Source organism: Engraulis encrasicolus, chromosome 6 (assembly GCF_034702125.1).
Source record: "Engraulis encrasicolus isolate BLACKSEA-1 chromosome 6, IST_EnEncr_1.0, whole genome shotgun sequence".
In the NCBI taxonomy this organism is placed as follows: Eukaryota; Metazoa; Chordata; class Actinopteri; order Clupeiformes; family Engraulidae; genus Engraulis; species Engraulis encrasicolus.
In genome coordinates, this window is record NC_085862.1 from 41,125,749 (window position 1) to 41,141,743 (window position 15,995).

At 43.5% G+C, this 15,995-nt stretch overlaps 1 protein-coding gene across 4 annotated transcripts in view; it reads left to right on the top strand.

The window, feature by feature from the left end:
• sh3gl1b (SH3-domain GRB2-like 1b) overlaps positions 1–15,995 on the top strand; it is a 44,398-nt gene that overhangs the window by 16,565 nt on the left and 11,838 nt on the right. For all 4 annotated transcript variants that reach the window (XM_063201629.1, XM_063201628.1, XM_063201631.1 and 1 more), the window contains exons 2-5: positions 1,984–2,052; positions 11,118–11,190; positions 11,689–11,832; positions 13,815–13,948. In XM_063201629.1, coding sequence (XP_063057699.1) covers positions 1,984–2,052; positions 11,118–11,190; positions 11,689–11,832; positions 13,815–13,948 — 420 coding nt within the window. The remainder of the gene's footprint in view (positions 1–1,983; positions 2,053–11,117; positions 11,191–11,688; positions 11,833–13,814; positions 13,949–15,995) is intronic.

Here is a 15,995-nt window from a genome sequence, read left to right on the forward strand (position 1 = left end):
CATATGGATAAGAAGGACCTAATTAAAGTGACAGTGGCGTTTGACATTTCATGGGCAAGCTTGCACATTAAAATGTGATGGTCACAGTTGGGGGAATTTCAAAAGAGCTTATCTCTGTTGCAGTTGCGAGGGCCACTTCCTTCTCAAGATAACTAGTTGTTAAGTTACTATGAAAATACAGAAATGACAGTACAGATGGTGACCACATGATAAAACATGATGTAACTAGGATAATCATAGTTGATTGACCTCAGAGATGACTGTGCTGTGAATTGTTTGTCATCTAATTTCAGATATAGAAAAAAATTATATCTGCGATTCTGTTTTGAGGAGCTAGGGGTAGCCATGGTAACTGCTCTCAGTTCCCACTATTTCAAGTTGCTCACTTGTCTTCTTGGGCTGCTTGCTAACAAGCTCAACAGCTCAGTACATACAAATACTACAGTTACAGTATAGCGTTAATGTCACAAAGTACAGCTGAACTTTATGAAATCTACACTTTTATGTTTTGCATGATCAAGAATCTGACAAATCGAATGGGCCCCTAATGCAGTGGAGGGCAGGCCCTCGCAGTATGTTTCGTTCAAATGTTTAATTCATGATAACATTCAGCCACGTTAGTCATCCTAACACTGTGCAGCAGCTCTTGTTTTGCCCCCAGCTAGAGCCAGGTATGCAGGCGCCTCACTGCTATCGCAAGGGTCTGTGATGTGGGCTGGTGACTCTCTCATTGACCCTAAACCTCAGAGGTGGCTGAGAATGTCTTTTGTCCCCACTGAGCCCTTTGCAAGGCCCCTACACATAGCTAGTCAAGGTTCGTTGGGGCCACAAAATGGGGATCATCTAGTAATGATAAAATGTTTTTATGATGGGACAAGCACTCAGTGAAATGCAAGACAAGCGTGCTCCAGATGCCTCAACTGTTCTCCATTGCATGTATGATTTCAAGGCAACTCGGACCCATTCTCCTTGTCAGCTAGCTGTACTCCATCTGGTACAGTTTTTCATGTGGAAGTAGGAGATCAACATGGTGGTTTATCCAGTGCATCAGTCATGACTACATCCAGTCATGTTGTGTCAGAAACGGAGAAATGAGTTTCATTTGGAACTGAGCCCTCCACCAATAGACTTGACTTCTGGTGACCTGTGTGTTTCTTAACAGTCAGCCTTTAATTTTGCAGTTCAGACCGAGGCCCCCTGGGCTCCAGTGTCTGTTCCTGTCTGTGTTTGATGTAATAAGCTCCTCTTGTTTGAAGCCTAGTGCCACCGGTTAGTGCAGCCTTTGTTGCTGCTCCAAGACGTGCTGTGCCAAATTGTGAGGTGCATCATCTGAAAAATAAACGGCATCAGGGCTTTGGCCCTGGCTCAAACGGATAAGGGACTGCACTGTAGGACCCGGGTCGATTTATTTCCCAACCCTAATACACCTTCATCTCAATCATTTCCTGTCTATCTCCTTTTTTTTTTACTCCAACTGTCATTGTCATACAGCACTGTTTTCACGGCACACAACGAAATTGCAAGGGGCTACCCCCCAATGGGGCCCCAAGGTAGCAGTGCGGTGGGACGATACCATGCTCAAGGTACCTCAGTCATGGAGGAGGATGGGGTACAGCACTTGTTAATTGCTCCCCCCACTAACCTGGCGGGTCGGCAACCTTTTGGCTACAAGTCTGATTCCATAACCGTTTTCCATCCTGTCATTATAAAGCCCAAAGAATACCAGGTTAAAATTTAGAAATGAAATGGTAGCAGTGAGGCGAGCAAGGCTCCCCAACTGTAGTTCCAGTTGCATAACCAGCGTCTTTTGCTTGTTAACTTGTTTGTTTGTCTGTGTGAGACTGTATGTGCCAAGTCATAGCAGATCTGTTTGTAACAACACTGTGTGTGTGTGTCTCTCTCTCTCTCTCTCTCTCTCTCTCTCTCTCTCTCTCTCTCTCTCTCTCTCTCTCTCTCTCTCTCTCTCTCTCTCTCTCGGTGCAGATGGTGAGCGAGAAGGTGGGTGGCGCTGAGGGAACCAAACTGGACGAAGATTTCAAAGACCTGGAACGGGTGAGTAATATCCTCAGCGTGCGAGAGTGGAGGATGGCAGTTTACAGTCACTGGCCAGCCTGCCACAGGCAGCCAACGTCCCCTTTGTTTGTGTCCGCGTTTATGAATGTGTGTCAGTGAGTGAGCGTAGGTGGAGTGAACGCCTGTGTGTTTGTGCCTCAGTGCTCTGTACAAGTTATTTACTGAACTTTGAACAGACTGGCTTCATAGCTATTTCTGAAGAATGAATTGTCCCAAAATATGTGCAGCATCACACAAGATGTCTTCCTGAAGGGTTTGTTGCTTTGCCTGCCCAGTGGCCATATCTTCAGTGTTTTTTCTGAGTAGCTGTGATCTTGGGTGCCTTCCAATATGCGGACTCCCGTCCTCCACTTGTGCTTGTGGCCTTGCGTTTTGCCACAACAACTTTTGTGGGACTGTTCTTCATTCACCATCCCAATCGCAAATGAGAAAATGACATTAGAATGGTGCTTTTGCAAGATATTTAATTTTCTGTTGTCAGCGATGTCATCATGAGGTCACAAGCAGGCAAGTGAGCAAGGGAGGACAGGAGTCAGCATATTGGAATCCACCCCTTGTGTTGTAGTGTTGTAGAGCAGGATATGAACAGTAAGCTAAGCTATCTATTCTATCCTATGAGTCATGTGGTGATTAGTGTTATCACTGTATAGTTTTTATCACCCGTGGCATGTTAAGCAAAGGGTTTGGCTCCACATGACATGGTGCCATCAGACTGTGCCATTTTAACACGTCAGTGTCTGCTCACTTAACTTAAGCCTGTGGAAGTGAGAGAAGTGTAACTCTGAGTCTTCTCTCCCATTCAGGCTGTTTACTATCTTCAAAAGAATGAAACATGTTGCCTTGTCCTCATTGTCATTTGGGTATTTGTTTGCATAAAACAGAAGGCATTCACATAGTTGAATCTGCCAAGCATACCACGAAAACAGTTTTGAATATGTATGTTGAAAACCAGACCTTTTGCTATTCCTAGTAGCGTGGTGGCTTGTGGTCTTGAGGAAAACTGAAGGTGGTCATAGGAGAACTGAAAGTGTTTTGTTATTTCAGATTTGACCATAACTCCATTAATTGTCTCTCCTAGTAAGAAGAGATTCTGTTTATTGACTTCAAAGAAATCCTTGTGGAATCCCCCATATTTCCAATACATGTGGAGAAATTGTAAATAATGCTGACTCTGACGTAACGTGAAACTGAAGCAAGAAAATGAGTCCCATGGTCTATTTCATGTACAGTGACGGTGCCCATATCAATAAAGACTAACTCACTTAAAAGGAAACGGTGAAAAGGAAAAAGTGTAACAGCCTCATCACTGTGTGCCCAAATCAAAGCGATGTTTGTTGCTGGTTACGAGGGAAATGAGTAGAGTTAATGTGTGTAGACTGCACCTGTTAGTGATCTACTCTCTCTCTCTCTTCCTACTCTAGATTGACCTTGCTCCCCGCCGGTGCTGCTGTGTAATTTTAGAACGCCGTCAGGCAGTCATGTTCATTGGCATGATGACATTTTAAAAAGTCATCTTGCTTTGACTGTAGAGTAATCATATACTTTATACACCCAGACGTGTCATAAATCAAATTATCAGAATTTTTGATCAAGGTTGTGCCATCTACTATGCTCTGGTCATATTTCAAGCTTTCTTTATTTAATAAGCTGACTGCCTCAATCATTTGGCTTCACTATACAGCAGGGGTGCTCAATACGATGATCGCAGTCGACCAGTCGATCGCGAAGGCAGTATTGGTAGATCGTAGGACAATTAAAAAAAAATATATATATATATAGCTGCAAGCAGCAATGCGGGGCCAAGCAGTAAACTTGCCCAAGTTGCCACTGCAACAAAATTAACTGCAGCGCCCCCTTTAGGCCAAATCTCACCAATGTTGGTGTGCAATCTTTGGAGGGGAAGGTGATCATGTGAACCAAGTTTAGTTTGAACAGAGACATTAGAATAGAGGAGAATCTTCAGTCTGATTGGTTGCGATTGTAGCCAGTTAGCTTTGCAGTTCCTGGGTGTCCACTAGGTGGCGAACGCTGGCAAGTGGAAACAGAGTCGAAAATGTATGGAATGAAAAAGGGAGCCCATAGGGTTAGGCTAAATGCAAAATAATTGCTACTGCACTTTCCAGTCACAAATGTCATCAACAAAATATTCTTGGTAATAATTATGGGTGGTGTTATATATAGGTATGTATTGACAATTTTTTTAGGTGTTTGGTTTTCCAGCAGGGCTGAAGATTTCGACTTGTGCTCGCTAGCATTCCGCTAATGTTTCTCAGTTTGGGCTAAAAAATTGAGCTCTGTGACCCAGTATATAATAATCTAGTGGCCAAAAAAACGAGACGATACTTAAATGAGGCATTATTATTCCTAGCTTCGAACTGAATATTAATATTTCAGGGCAAAGCATTATACAACGAGACAAACATTGTAATAGTAGAAAACTCCATTGACACCAATTCATTTTTCACTTGGTTTTGGGTTAGAGTTAGACAGTTGTGGCTACTAGTGGCTAGTTCCGTGAGTGAACCCCCTCTGGTTTGAATCCGAGATATAAGCTGACGAGATATAAGCTGACTTCCTGTTATGCAGCTTTTCAGACACGTTTGATTGGCTGTCATGGCCAAGCAGTACGAAATGTAAATTCCTTTAAGGAGTCTTTGCACAGTAGTCCAGAGATCATCTGTACCAAGTCTTGTGAAAATCTGACAAAATTGGCAGGAAAACTAGTTTCATATAACTGCATTCAATCTGTAAATACTGCTTTAATTTTTACAACGTGTATGTAATCTGTTTTATTACACATATAATATTGAATTTCTTCCTAATGCAAGAAAATACAATTGTGCTGCCCTTGATTGTTTTTTTTGTGTGGGGGGGTTGTCTTTATTTGACAGGACTGTGACCGGTTGACAGGAAAAATGGGGATAGAGACGGGGAGGGTTGGCAAAGGACCTGGGCTGGGAATCAAACCCGGGTCAGCCGCATGATAGACGAGTGCCCTACCAGTTGGCCACGGCAGGGCCTGTGAACAACAATGGTCTCTCTCTCTCTCTCTCTCTCTCCCTCTCTCCCTCCCTTCCTCCCTCTCTCCCTGTCTGTCCCTCTCCCTGTCCCCCCTCCCTCTCCCTCTCCCTCTCCCCCTGTCTGTGTGTGTGTGTGTGGGGGGGGGTGCAGGGGCTGGGGCAGTGGGGTTTGTGTGTCCAGAGACCCCCTGCCGAGAATGGTGTCAGTGAACGTGCGCAAGGGGGGCAGAGGGGACAGAGAGATGAGAAAAAATCCCTCCATTCTTTACACAATTTTGAATGGCTGCTGTGAGCTGATAGTTTTTTAAATCGTTACGAAAATATATACCAGGGTGCAACATAGTGTGAAGATGACCTGTGTACCAATATTTTGAAAATTGGGAGTATGGTTCAAAAGCTACAGGCAAAAATGTAGATAAAACTTTGACCTGCTGCTGGCGCTACAGAGTTTGAGCTGGGGATTTGATTTTTTTTAGTGGTAGGTCATGGGATGGACTACTATGTGTGTACAAAATCCCAGCCTAATTCAACAAATGGTTGCTGAGATATGGCGTCACTTCCTGTTTCACCACTTTTACGACAATTTTGATTGGCTGTCACGGCTGAGCGATAAAAGATATCCAATATTCCTTGAGACCCCATGTGTAGCTCAGTCCAGAGATACTATATACAGAGTTTTGGGCGAATTGGTCAAAAGCTGCGGGAAAATTAACATTTTTATTGAATTTTACAAAATTCTAAATGGCGGGAAAACTATCCTGGCGGAAAATGACGTCATATGGTGCGTTGGATTCGTCTTGACTCACGGATTCCAGCGATACCAAGTTTATGAAAATTGGCCCAGCGGTTCAAAAGTTACAAGCAGAAATGTACCTGCAACTTTGACCTGCTGGTGGCGCTAGAGCGTTGGGGCTGGGGTCCTATAAATTGCTGTGGGTAATGCTGAGACTGCCCCGAATGTGTGTGCCAATTTACAGCATTTTCCTGCCTACGGTTCTATGGGCTGCCATAGACTTGCAGAGGGATAGGAATGGTGACTAGAGAATAATAATGAAGAAAACCTACTAACTCTATAGGGGCCTTCGCCAGCTTCGCTGCTTGGCCCCTAAAAAGTTCCCTGATACCCAGAATCTGACAGGCTAACTCCCAGTGATGGGAAAATTAAGCTTTGTTGAAGCACAAAGCTTTAGTGGCGATTGCTTCGAGTAATGGATGATTCATTCAGTGCTTCAAATACTCTATGAGGAGACTTGCTGGCAAAAAACTTGCAGTTTGAACCAAAACGCCAAATGAAAAGGCCTACATGGATTCTTGTGCATGAGGCAAATGACTGAAAAAATGCCTTCACGTTTACTTTGCGTCACTGAAAGTCACTGAAATGTGATGGATCATAATGGACATAGTTAGGGGTCGACCGATACGGGTTTTTTGATGGCCGATGCGATACCGATTTTTTCCCCATGGCCCATGGCCGATACCCGATTTCCGATACCCGATTTCCGATACCGATATGGGTTAAAAAAAAAGTTTAAAAAATGACAAATATTCCAGGTCTCAAGTTAAAAATAAATAGCCATTTATTTAACATAATCAAATTGAGGTAGAACTTTAAGTAAAAAACAATGAACAATGAACAACCAAGTAATACAAAAATAAAGTGTCTTGGTGCTTTTATAAAACCTGAATAACATAAAATAATAAATATTTCAAGTGACTGAACTGACGTTAAGAACAAGTAACAAAAAAATGTAAAATAATAGTAATAACAATAAATAAACAAAAATGTGCATGACAGACTCTTAATAGTCTTTAGTTGTGTAAAAAAAAAATAATAATAAAAAAATAAACAAAATTGTGCATAATCTGCATGAAAGACTCTTGTAAATGACGCTGGGTGCGTATCGGCCGTATCGGCCATGTGTATCGGCCGATGCCGATACACCTGAACAACGCTAATATCGGCCCGATATATCGGCCGGCCGATATATCGGTCGACCCTTAGACATAGTCCTAAAAATCTCCTCGTCATTTGCCACAAAATTGCATCGCAGTTAGCCGGAGTAATATTTTATCCCAAAACGGCTCATTAACTTTTAAAAAAAATGATATTCTGCCCTGATATTCTGACCACGTACGTAGCCCAACTGAGTGAGCTGGAACAGGGTTAGAACTTGCGATCATTAGGAAATGGGCGCATCACTCTATCCACTACACTACTGCGACAGACTCTCTCATGAGGGAAACAAGCTGCTCTTGACGTGTAGGCGCAGCCAAATGCATTTTGTAATGACATTTACTTTTTAAATGTTCCATTTTAAAAGCCAAGTTACAGTTGCCATAGGGCACCCTTTCTCATTGTTCATTTTATTACGCTAGCTGCACTGAATTCGGTGAATTCTTCCGACTACAAACCTGCAATCGCACGCAGGCTCGCAGCACTTTGATCAACTTCAATGCTGCACAACTCTTTCAATTCAGTAGACTCGTCACGTGACTGTTGAAGCATCATGTGAATGGGCGCTGAATGAAGCTTCAAACGTCACAAATCACGTGATCAACTGCAAACGAATCAAGCTTCGATACATGCTTTCCCTTGCGCTGGTTCATTTACCTGACACACACTTCGACACGGGAGAGTCATTTGGAACATCACTGCTAACTCCAGGCGTCTACACTGTAAATACCATAAACACAACAACGTTTTCAGATAAGGAGGATAACTGTCAAGCGCCACACTCAACAAACTCTTCATAAGTCATAACATCGGAGCACAAAAAAATAGGATGGCACGAGATGTTTGCAGATACTGTGCGCTATATGTTCAGTTAGTACAGGCAGCGTCACCGCTTAAAAGAAACAGCCAGAGAAGAAAACAGCCCGAACACCGGCAATCCTCTGCTTTTTTTACAATGCTCTGAGAAGTGCAGGCAAGATGCAACTCCCGCATTGAGCGTGGAGTTGGCTATTTCGATTAGATTTCATAGGCACGCATGCAAGGGGAGAGTGAATGTTGTGTGCCTGTTTAACCTGAGTTTTCACTTTTCGGTTCATTCAGTAGATGTCTCCTTGTTTATTTTTTGAAACTTGGGATGTCTGTAGCGTCCACGAAGATAATATCCAAGTGAAAACGTCAAACGTCTGCAAACCGCTGTTCTGTCTACTTCTCACAGCGGCATTAAAAAAGTCCTCCAGTCTTCATTAATATTATGTTCATTTATGAAAATTAAATTGATCATAAACTTGATACTACAGTATGGTCTCCCTTTGTGATCAAAAACAGTCGTAATTTACAGTAGGCCTAGATAAGATCTTTATGAGGTTGTTATTCACCGCTGATTCACCTTTCATTATTGATGTGTATTCATACAAATACATTCTCATATTGTGTTAAAATTGCATTTCTAACAGCTGTATTTTCACATTTTCTCTGGGGACAAACCCCCGAACCCCCGGTAGATCTTTTTCACACACCCATATCAATAAGTAGCTCACATGTTAAAACAGTCTGAGCACCCCTGCTATACAGAGTTAAAATATGTCAGAAGGCCAAGGGCCAAATAAACACTGAGACAAATACAGCAACATTGCCTTTTCATTCAGTTGAATTATTTAGAAACAGACTTGGCATGATGGATGACACCCCATCCAGAACAGGGAACAACAGGCCAGGTGACATGGCCCGGTTTGGTAATTAAGGTCTGATGGGAAATGCAGTTGAGCCCAGTTTGGCGAAGCCAAATATGTCAATGACAAAAAAAAATCCCATCAGAGGCAGCACAGAGCAGACAACAGTCGGACCTAGTAGCACACGCGTGCTAACAAGGGCTAATGAAATTCCCATTGATCGCCTTCTCGCTGCTGTCGTGCTAATTGGCACTTTGCTCGGGTACGAGAACTTCTCATGGCATCTCGCGTTAGCGTGTTTGTTAGTGGAACTCCACAGCATTGCACAGTACACTCTGAGCCGACAGGCTGTCTGGTTGGGGCTACACTGCTGCGTTACATAGTTGAATCAAAAATACATTGAGAAAACTGGGCAACTTTTATTTTATTTTAATGTTCGCTGTGGTGCTGTGTCTGGTGTAGCCGGTTCCATTGATTATTGTCACGTCAAGTCTTGAAACACGGGAACAGGCCCGACACATTTACAGCATTCACTTGCCTCAGTTCTACCTCCTAAAGTTGACATGACAATTATAGTGGAAGCTAATTGTTACAGCAGATACGTCTTTGACTTGGCCCATCCAGTGTTGGCCTAAAGTCATGCAGTCAGAATGAAACTGGGTTTATCAACCACACAACCCCACCCACTATCTGTACATCGCTCTTGACAAAGTTGTTAAGTTGACACTAGGCTTAGTGTTTAGCCACAAGAGCAAACAGTCTTCAGGGCGCTCTGCTTTTGAGTCCTGTGACAAGCACTCTGCTAGTCTTCACACGTGGCACTCAACATGCTCTGGACTGTGTGCACTGCAACCTCACAGTACGTGTGGGCTTTTGGGTGTGTGAGAGAGGTTAGAGAATAGCTGTCATGGTGGAGTGTGGTCTTCACACCTAACACCTGGTCTTGCCTGTCTGCTCTGCTGACAGCGGGGTGGTGTGTACAACGTGTTCCCTTGCCTCTCTCTCTGCCTGCAGGAGTGTTTCTCAGCCACTGCCTCCCTTTCTCTCCCTTTCTCTTTTGCATTCTCTCTCTCTCTCTCTCTCTCTCTCTCTCTCTCTCTCTCTCTCTCTCTCTCTCTCTCTCTCTCTCTCTCCACCCATCACTGTATGTCTTTCTCTTTCTGTCTCTCTCTCTCTCTCTCTCTCTCTCTCTCTCTCTCTCTCTCTCTCTCTCTCTCTCTCCCCACCTATCACTGTACGTCTTTCTCTTTCTGTCCCTCTCTCTCTCTCTCGCTCTATTCCGCCACTCTCCTCTCCCTCTCACTGTCTTTTTCTCTGTCTCCCTCTATGTCTTTTACTGGCTTCTCTTGCTTGCTCATGCTCTGCTCTGAAATCCAAGCAACACCATTAAAACCCTCATTACAGTAGGTCAGATCGACCATAAAATTCCACTCAAGCTGAGTTTAAAGCCTTAGCAATCTTAAAGGTTTACATTCCTCCAAATGCATTACATTTTCTGTTTGGCGTTTTTGAAGAATAATGGATTCAACCAACAAGATGTCTTAAACATACACAAAAAACACTGCCTTCATATGACCCATTTTCTTTGCCACAACATATGCTGACCAAATCAGAAAGGGTGGGAGGTGGGGGGTGAGGAATGCCCCTGTAGGAAAATTGGGGGAAACGCTGACTAAATAGCTAAATAGCCGTCAGCCCTGCTGTTGCCTTCCATCAGCCATGTCGAGAACGTACTGTAGGTCCACGTCCTGGAAAAGTTCAAACTCCATCTGGCTCGCGCGCTGCAGATGTGCTCGTTGTGTAGTTCGAGGCGAGGCTGGAGGAGAGGAGAAGTGACAGGCTGTTTTTCTCATTTTACCCTCCTCACTCACCCCCTCCCTGGCTCCCTCCCTCTAGTTTACTCTCTGGTTTCCTTGGCACTGAGATGGATACCCTGCCCCCCCCTTCTTTTTCCTTAGGGAGGAGAAAGTAAAGGGGGGGCATTTTGTGGAGATTATGTAATATGTGTATTTTTAAAGCATCCAGCATTTCGAAGGACTGACATATAGAAATGATGTTTGCTCATTTGTATTGTAGCATGTTCTTGTGATTTACGTTTGAATGTCTTGTGCAAATCCACCCATTTTTGCACATGAACTGATTGCATTCTCAAACTCGAGATTTCTTCATAACTATAAATCACACTCAATAAATCTAGACGCTAACAGCCAACATCCATTTCAACACCCTCTTAGGCAAAACGGAGGCAAACAAGCATATTCTTTTAACCTTCTCTCCCATCATAGTAAGGCTTTTATGCGCTGTGCCCTTGTGCCTTGTGAGTTGGTGTTGCTGGTTCTTGTCCTGTAGTGATGCCAAGTATCCTCTCCCCTCTCCCCATCTCCCCAATGTGTTTTGTAGAAAGTAGATGTCACCAGCAAAGCCGTAGTGGAGGTCATCTCCAAAACCTCAGAGTACCTGCAGCCCAACCCAGGTAAGACCTTCCTCCACCCAACCTCACATCCCATCCCAAATCTCCTGGTAGGCCCTGGTACCTACACGCTCATCATCTTCAATTACAGAGGGTTGAGTTGGAGTGCAAGTTTTATCTTTTTATAGACTGGATGGAAATATAATTCACTCTATAAGCAGTCTAATCTGTGCAATAGCCCTTTGGTACAAATGGGATTGCCAGCGGTCTCACAATGATGTTTTTACAGCAAACAAAGAGTAACAACATTGCTATGACCTTGCTGAGAGTCTTAAGTAACAGATTAAGACTTCGTCAATATCATTTTCATAACAACAAGCTTATAGTGAAGGATCTGCCTGAAAGGGTTAATTGGCACATGATTTAATGTAGTTTACTCTAGATGAGATTCTTTGATTACCTGTACATTGGACACGGTCCTTTTTTGATTGCAAGCACTCAAAACACTGTCCTTAATCTGTTTGTGTGTGTGTGTGTGTGTGTTTGCACTCTCCTCCACAGCTTCCCGAGCCAAGCTGTCCATGCTGAACACCATGTCAAAGATCCGTGGGCAGGTGAAGAGTCCGGGCTACCCCCAGGCTGAGGGCCTTCTGGGGGAGTGCATGGCCAAGTATGGCCGTGACCTGGGAGAGGACACCAACTTTGGTGTGTTTCAGCAAAAACAGCTTGTGTTGCGTGTTCTCTCTCTCTCTCTCTCTCTCTCTCTCTCTCTCTCTCTCTCTCTCTCTCTCTCTCTCTCTCTCTCTCTCTCTCTCTCTCTGTTTCTCTCTCTCTCTCTCTCTCTCTCTCTCTGTTTCTCTGTCTCTCTCTCTCTCTCTCTCTCTCTCTCTCTCTCTCTCTCTCTCTCTCTCTCTCTCTCTCTCTCTCTCTCTTGCGTGTGGGTTTGTTTTTATGTGGAGCGGTTATCAACAACTCTGAATTCTTCCTGATGTATACAAGTGTGTGCATAAGCACGCAAAAAATGCCAAAACAAACTTTGAGGGGCAATTCAGGCCAGTCTGATTACATAGCATTTCCCTTTAACTGTTGCAAGGCAGGGTTTGACATGGGACCGACCAAAAAAGTTTGTTGTGGACCAAACATGGGTTTAATAATCATGTGTGGGTTTTTAATGCTTGGTGTCTGTCTGGTCCTGGTCATTCTGTGACATCAATGATGATCACATTTAAAATGCTGTTATTATTTGAGCACTAAGGCTGTAATGATACACCCAACCCACGATTCGGTTTGTATCACGATATATGACCCACGGTTCGATATGCCCCACGATTTTATTTTATTTTTAAAGGAAAAAAAGAAGAAAATAAATTATAGGCCTATATAGGCTATATATATGATTTCTTTTTGCATTTAGGCCTACCTGCCTACATTAATTTTGTAGGTGTACCTAAATGATGCTGCAGATATACCACTGCAACCTGTTCCCCAGGTGTTGACATCAAAGCACAATAAGGGATATTAGTTCACCAAGGAAAAGTAGGCTTCTTATTAATAGGCTTAGATCATATGATGCTGAGATGCTGACCGTGTGTGAGGGAGACAGAGACGGAGAGAGAAGGGTCAGGGTTCCAGTAGGTAGCCTATTAGTCTAACAACTGTCTCACATTATCAAACATTATCCAATTAATATCCAAACATTAACTGAAACAACACTGGTCATATTTCGTCAGGAAACATGTTGTGTAAAGTTACTTACAAAAATGCAACACTTAATTTTGATGTTTAATATTTTTTAAACTTTTTTGATCGTGCAGCAGCGCGCGCACGCTTATACAAACAAAACTCGAAACTCAGTTAGCCTATGTCCTCACTATGCAACAGGCACGTTGTCCTTTGTTTGGTTTTGTGATTTGACATTTTGTCAAGAGCGGGAATGGATGCAGGCTGAAATGGAGCATGTTTTCGCTAGGCAGGCGGTCAATGCGGGGAAGAATAACGCTGCCTATTAATATCCACATCGACCTCAACGTTCGCCCGACTTCAGATACTTCCCTGATAGAGCGTCGCGTGGTTTATGAATTTGGGCAGGCGGAGCATCTCGCTCTCTCGCTCTCTTTCTCTCTCTCTGCTCAACGTCTATCTCCACTCAACAGCATCGGCGCATGCATGAATCTTAACACCTTCACACGTTTTATAAAGCCTTCTTGGGTCTGTTGTTCATTTCTGTGCTTTACCTTCCGACGTTTCCAAGTGTTTCGTCTCGCGGAGGTTCCTCAGGCAATAATAATAACAAATGCACGTGCTGGTTGGACGGAACATTTTATAAGAGAGGGATGAATGGAAGTGTTACTCGCACATGTGCGCCCCTTTTCTACTTGTCTTTTTTAAGCGCATATGCAAACATTTGCCTTTATGCTGCTGTTTTCTAGACTGAGGGGTAACAACAGAGATTTTGTTAGGGAAGAACTTTGGTAACAACTTTTAAAGGGCGCATCGCGATTCTGCGAGGCAGTTTCGCGATAGGGGTTCGTGGGTCTGCGTACCGCGATACCTCGGTTCGATGCAATATCGTTACAGCCTTATTTGAGCACTGTATATACGTACAGCTTTATAGTTCGGCTTGATTAAGGTGTGTTTGTGTTGACATTGTGTGTGTGCTCGCGCGTGCGTGTGTGTGTGTTTTCTAGGCGGTGCTCTGATGGACGCAGGAGAGACCATGAAGAGGCTTGCTGAGGTCAAAGACTCACTCGACATCGATGTCAAACAGAATTTTATTGACCCACTGCAGAACCTGTATGACAAAGACATCAGGGAAATACAGGTACTCTCTTAATCCACTCTCAATCTCACTCTTGCACGTATGCACCTACACCCACACACGTACACATACAGTAGATGGATGAACAATGAACATGCACATGCTCATGCATTTATATCAACCGTGACATATCATGCTCTGTAGTGTGATAAGCCGAGCACAGCTGCACTTATCTCCAGCATAGCATTCCCTGCGGTCACAAGCTCCTAACATGACTTGTTTCAGGCTGTTTACTGATAAAGCTGAAGGTGAACTTTGAGATTTCCAAATACTTTTGTAGGGAAAGAATGCATTCCAGCTCATTCTAGTGTGTGACTTAACCCCATCCCGTGGAGTACTAAAAGAAATTGGGTTTTAGATTTTCATAGTTCTGTTGTTCCCTTTGTCCCTTCTAAGATCGGGAATGGTTAAGTCCACATTCATTTTCCCAATCATGACGGTATCATGGGCACGAACAACTGGAAATGTTGCAATATTGTTGCCACTTAAGTTAGAAAATGTGGACATTGCATTTTTGAAGGACACAAAAATATTACTGTTACATTTTCTCCTGTTGTGCGTGCCACCCTGGCATTTTCAATCTCTAAAGTGTGACAATTTAGATTAATTCCAGGTCATGTCCTGATTGGACCTTATCCGTCCCTCGTTCATTCTGCTCATATCACATGATATTGGAAGCGTACACTATTGTGGAGACTGTCCCTTTCAACCATCGTGAATCACTCTAGTTACCACGACTACATGGCCACTGTGCATTTACAGTTAGTCATGTGATGAGATTTTAGGCAATCTGCCATCGGTGAGGACAAATGAAGCATTTGCCTTTAGAAGTAAAGGAAGAGGGGGTCTATAGACAGACAGACACTCTTATGTCGCGATCACACCGCCGGCGTTGAACGCGTGGAAAGATGCGGAAATTATTGACTTTGTATGGGAGAGCAGGCGGCAGAAGCATTAAAAGCCGCAAAAGCGTTTCTAGAGTCAAGGGCGTTAAAAGTTGAACTTCATCTAAAAATATGTAATGAGCTCAGCAGCAGCAGGCGGCAGCCAATGGAATGTTCACATTTTTCTAAACACGAGCTTCGGTTGGTCGAGATTCCTGGTCGAACGCTTCAGGTTGAATCTTTTGCCGCGTTCAAGGCCCCTGACCTGTGCTTTCCAGGCAGGTGTCAGCAGCGTTTTAGCTCCTAACCTGGCAGCAGTGGGAAATTGTTTTGACATTATAAGGGCATACCGCTGTTGGCCTCAAGCAAATGAGAAGGATAACATACTTGTTTGTTTCACTTCATAATTTTCCTTTGAGTAGTAGCCAGAACTGAAATTGCCATATATTTGTGTAGCATGTAATCATATCTAGATATATTTTGGCATTGTGTTGTAGACAAACATTGTATTTTTTTTCCCCTAACTAAACATTGCATTACTAACTAAGCATTACAACATCTTGTTGCTGCAGTACTGTTCAGTAGCATCACACTGTATTGTTATTGGTGGTGATGGGGCTGGTGCTACTCATCATACAGTACCTCATTTGTTTAAGATGGCAGAGAGGCGTTGGGGTAGTTCTGTTTTTTATCTCTTCAATTGATTCACCCACTCTGAATAGTTCAGTTTCAGTAAGATGGCAGAGACGTGTTGCGGTAGTTCTGTTTTTATCTCTTCAAATGATGCGCCCACTCTAAATAGTTCAGTTTCCATAAGCATGCAAAGAGCGTTTCCTAAGTCCTTTAGGTCAGGGATGGTATCACTGGCCTTGCCTGCAGTCAGATTAATGACACAAGCTTCCATAAATGCAAGCACTGTGATTTAGGTGTGGAATGGACTTAGTAAAGGTGCTTGACTTTGTCCATAGATCCCCTTTGCAAGTCAAGTCAAGTGTACTTTATTGTCAGAAATAGGGGTTAGCACAGAAGTTTGAACTTGGGTTTCACCAGTCTCCAATGTACACACACACACACACACACACACACACACACACACACACACACACACACACACACACACACACACACACACACACACACACACACACGTGCAGTAGAAAAACTTA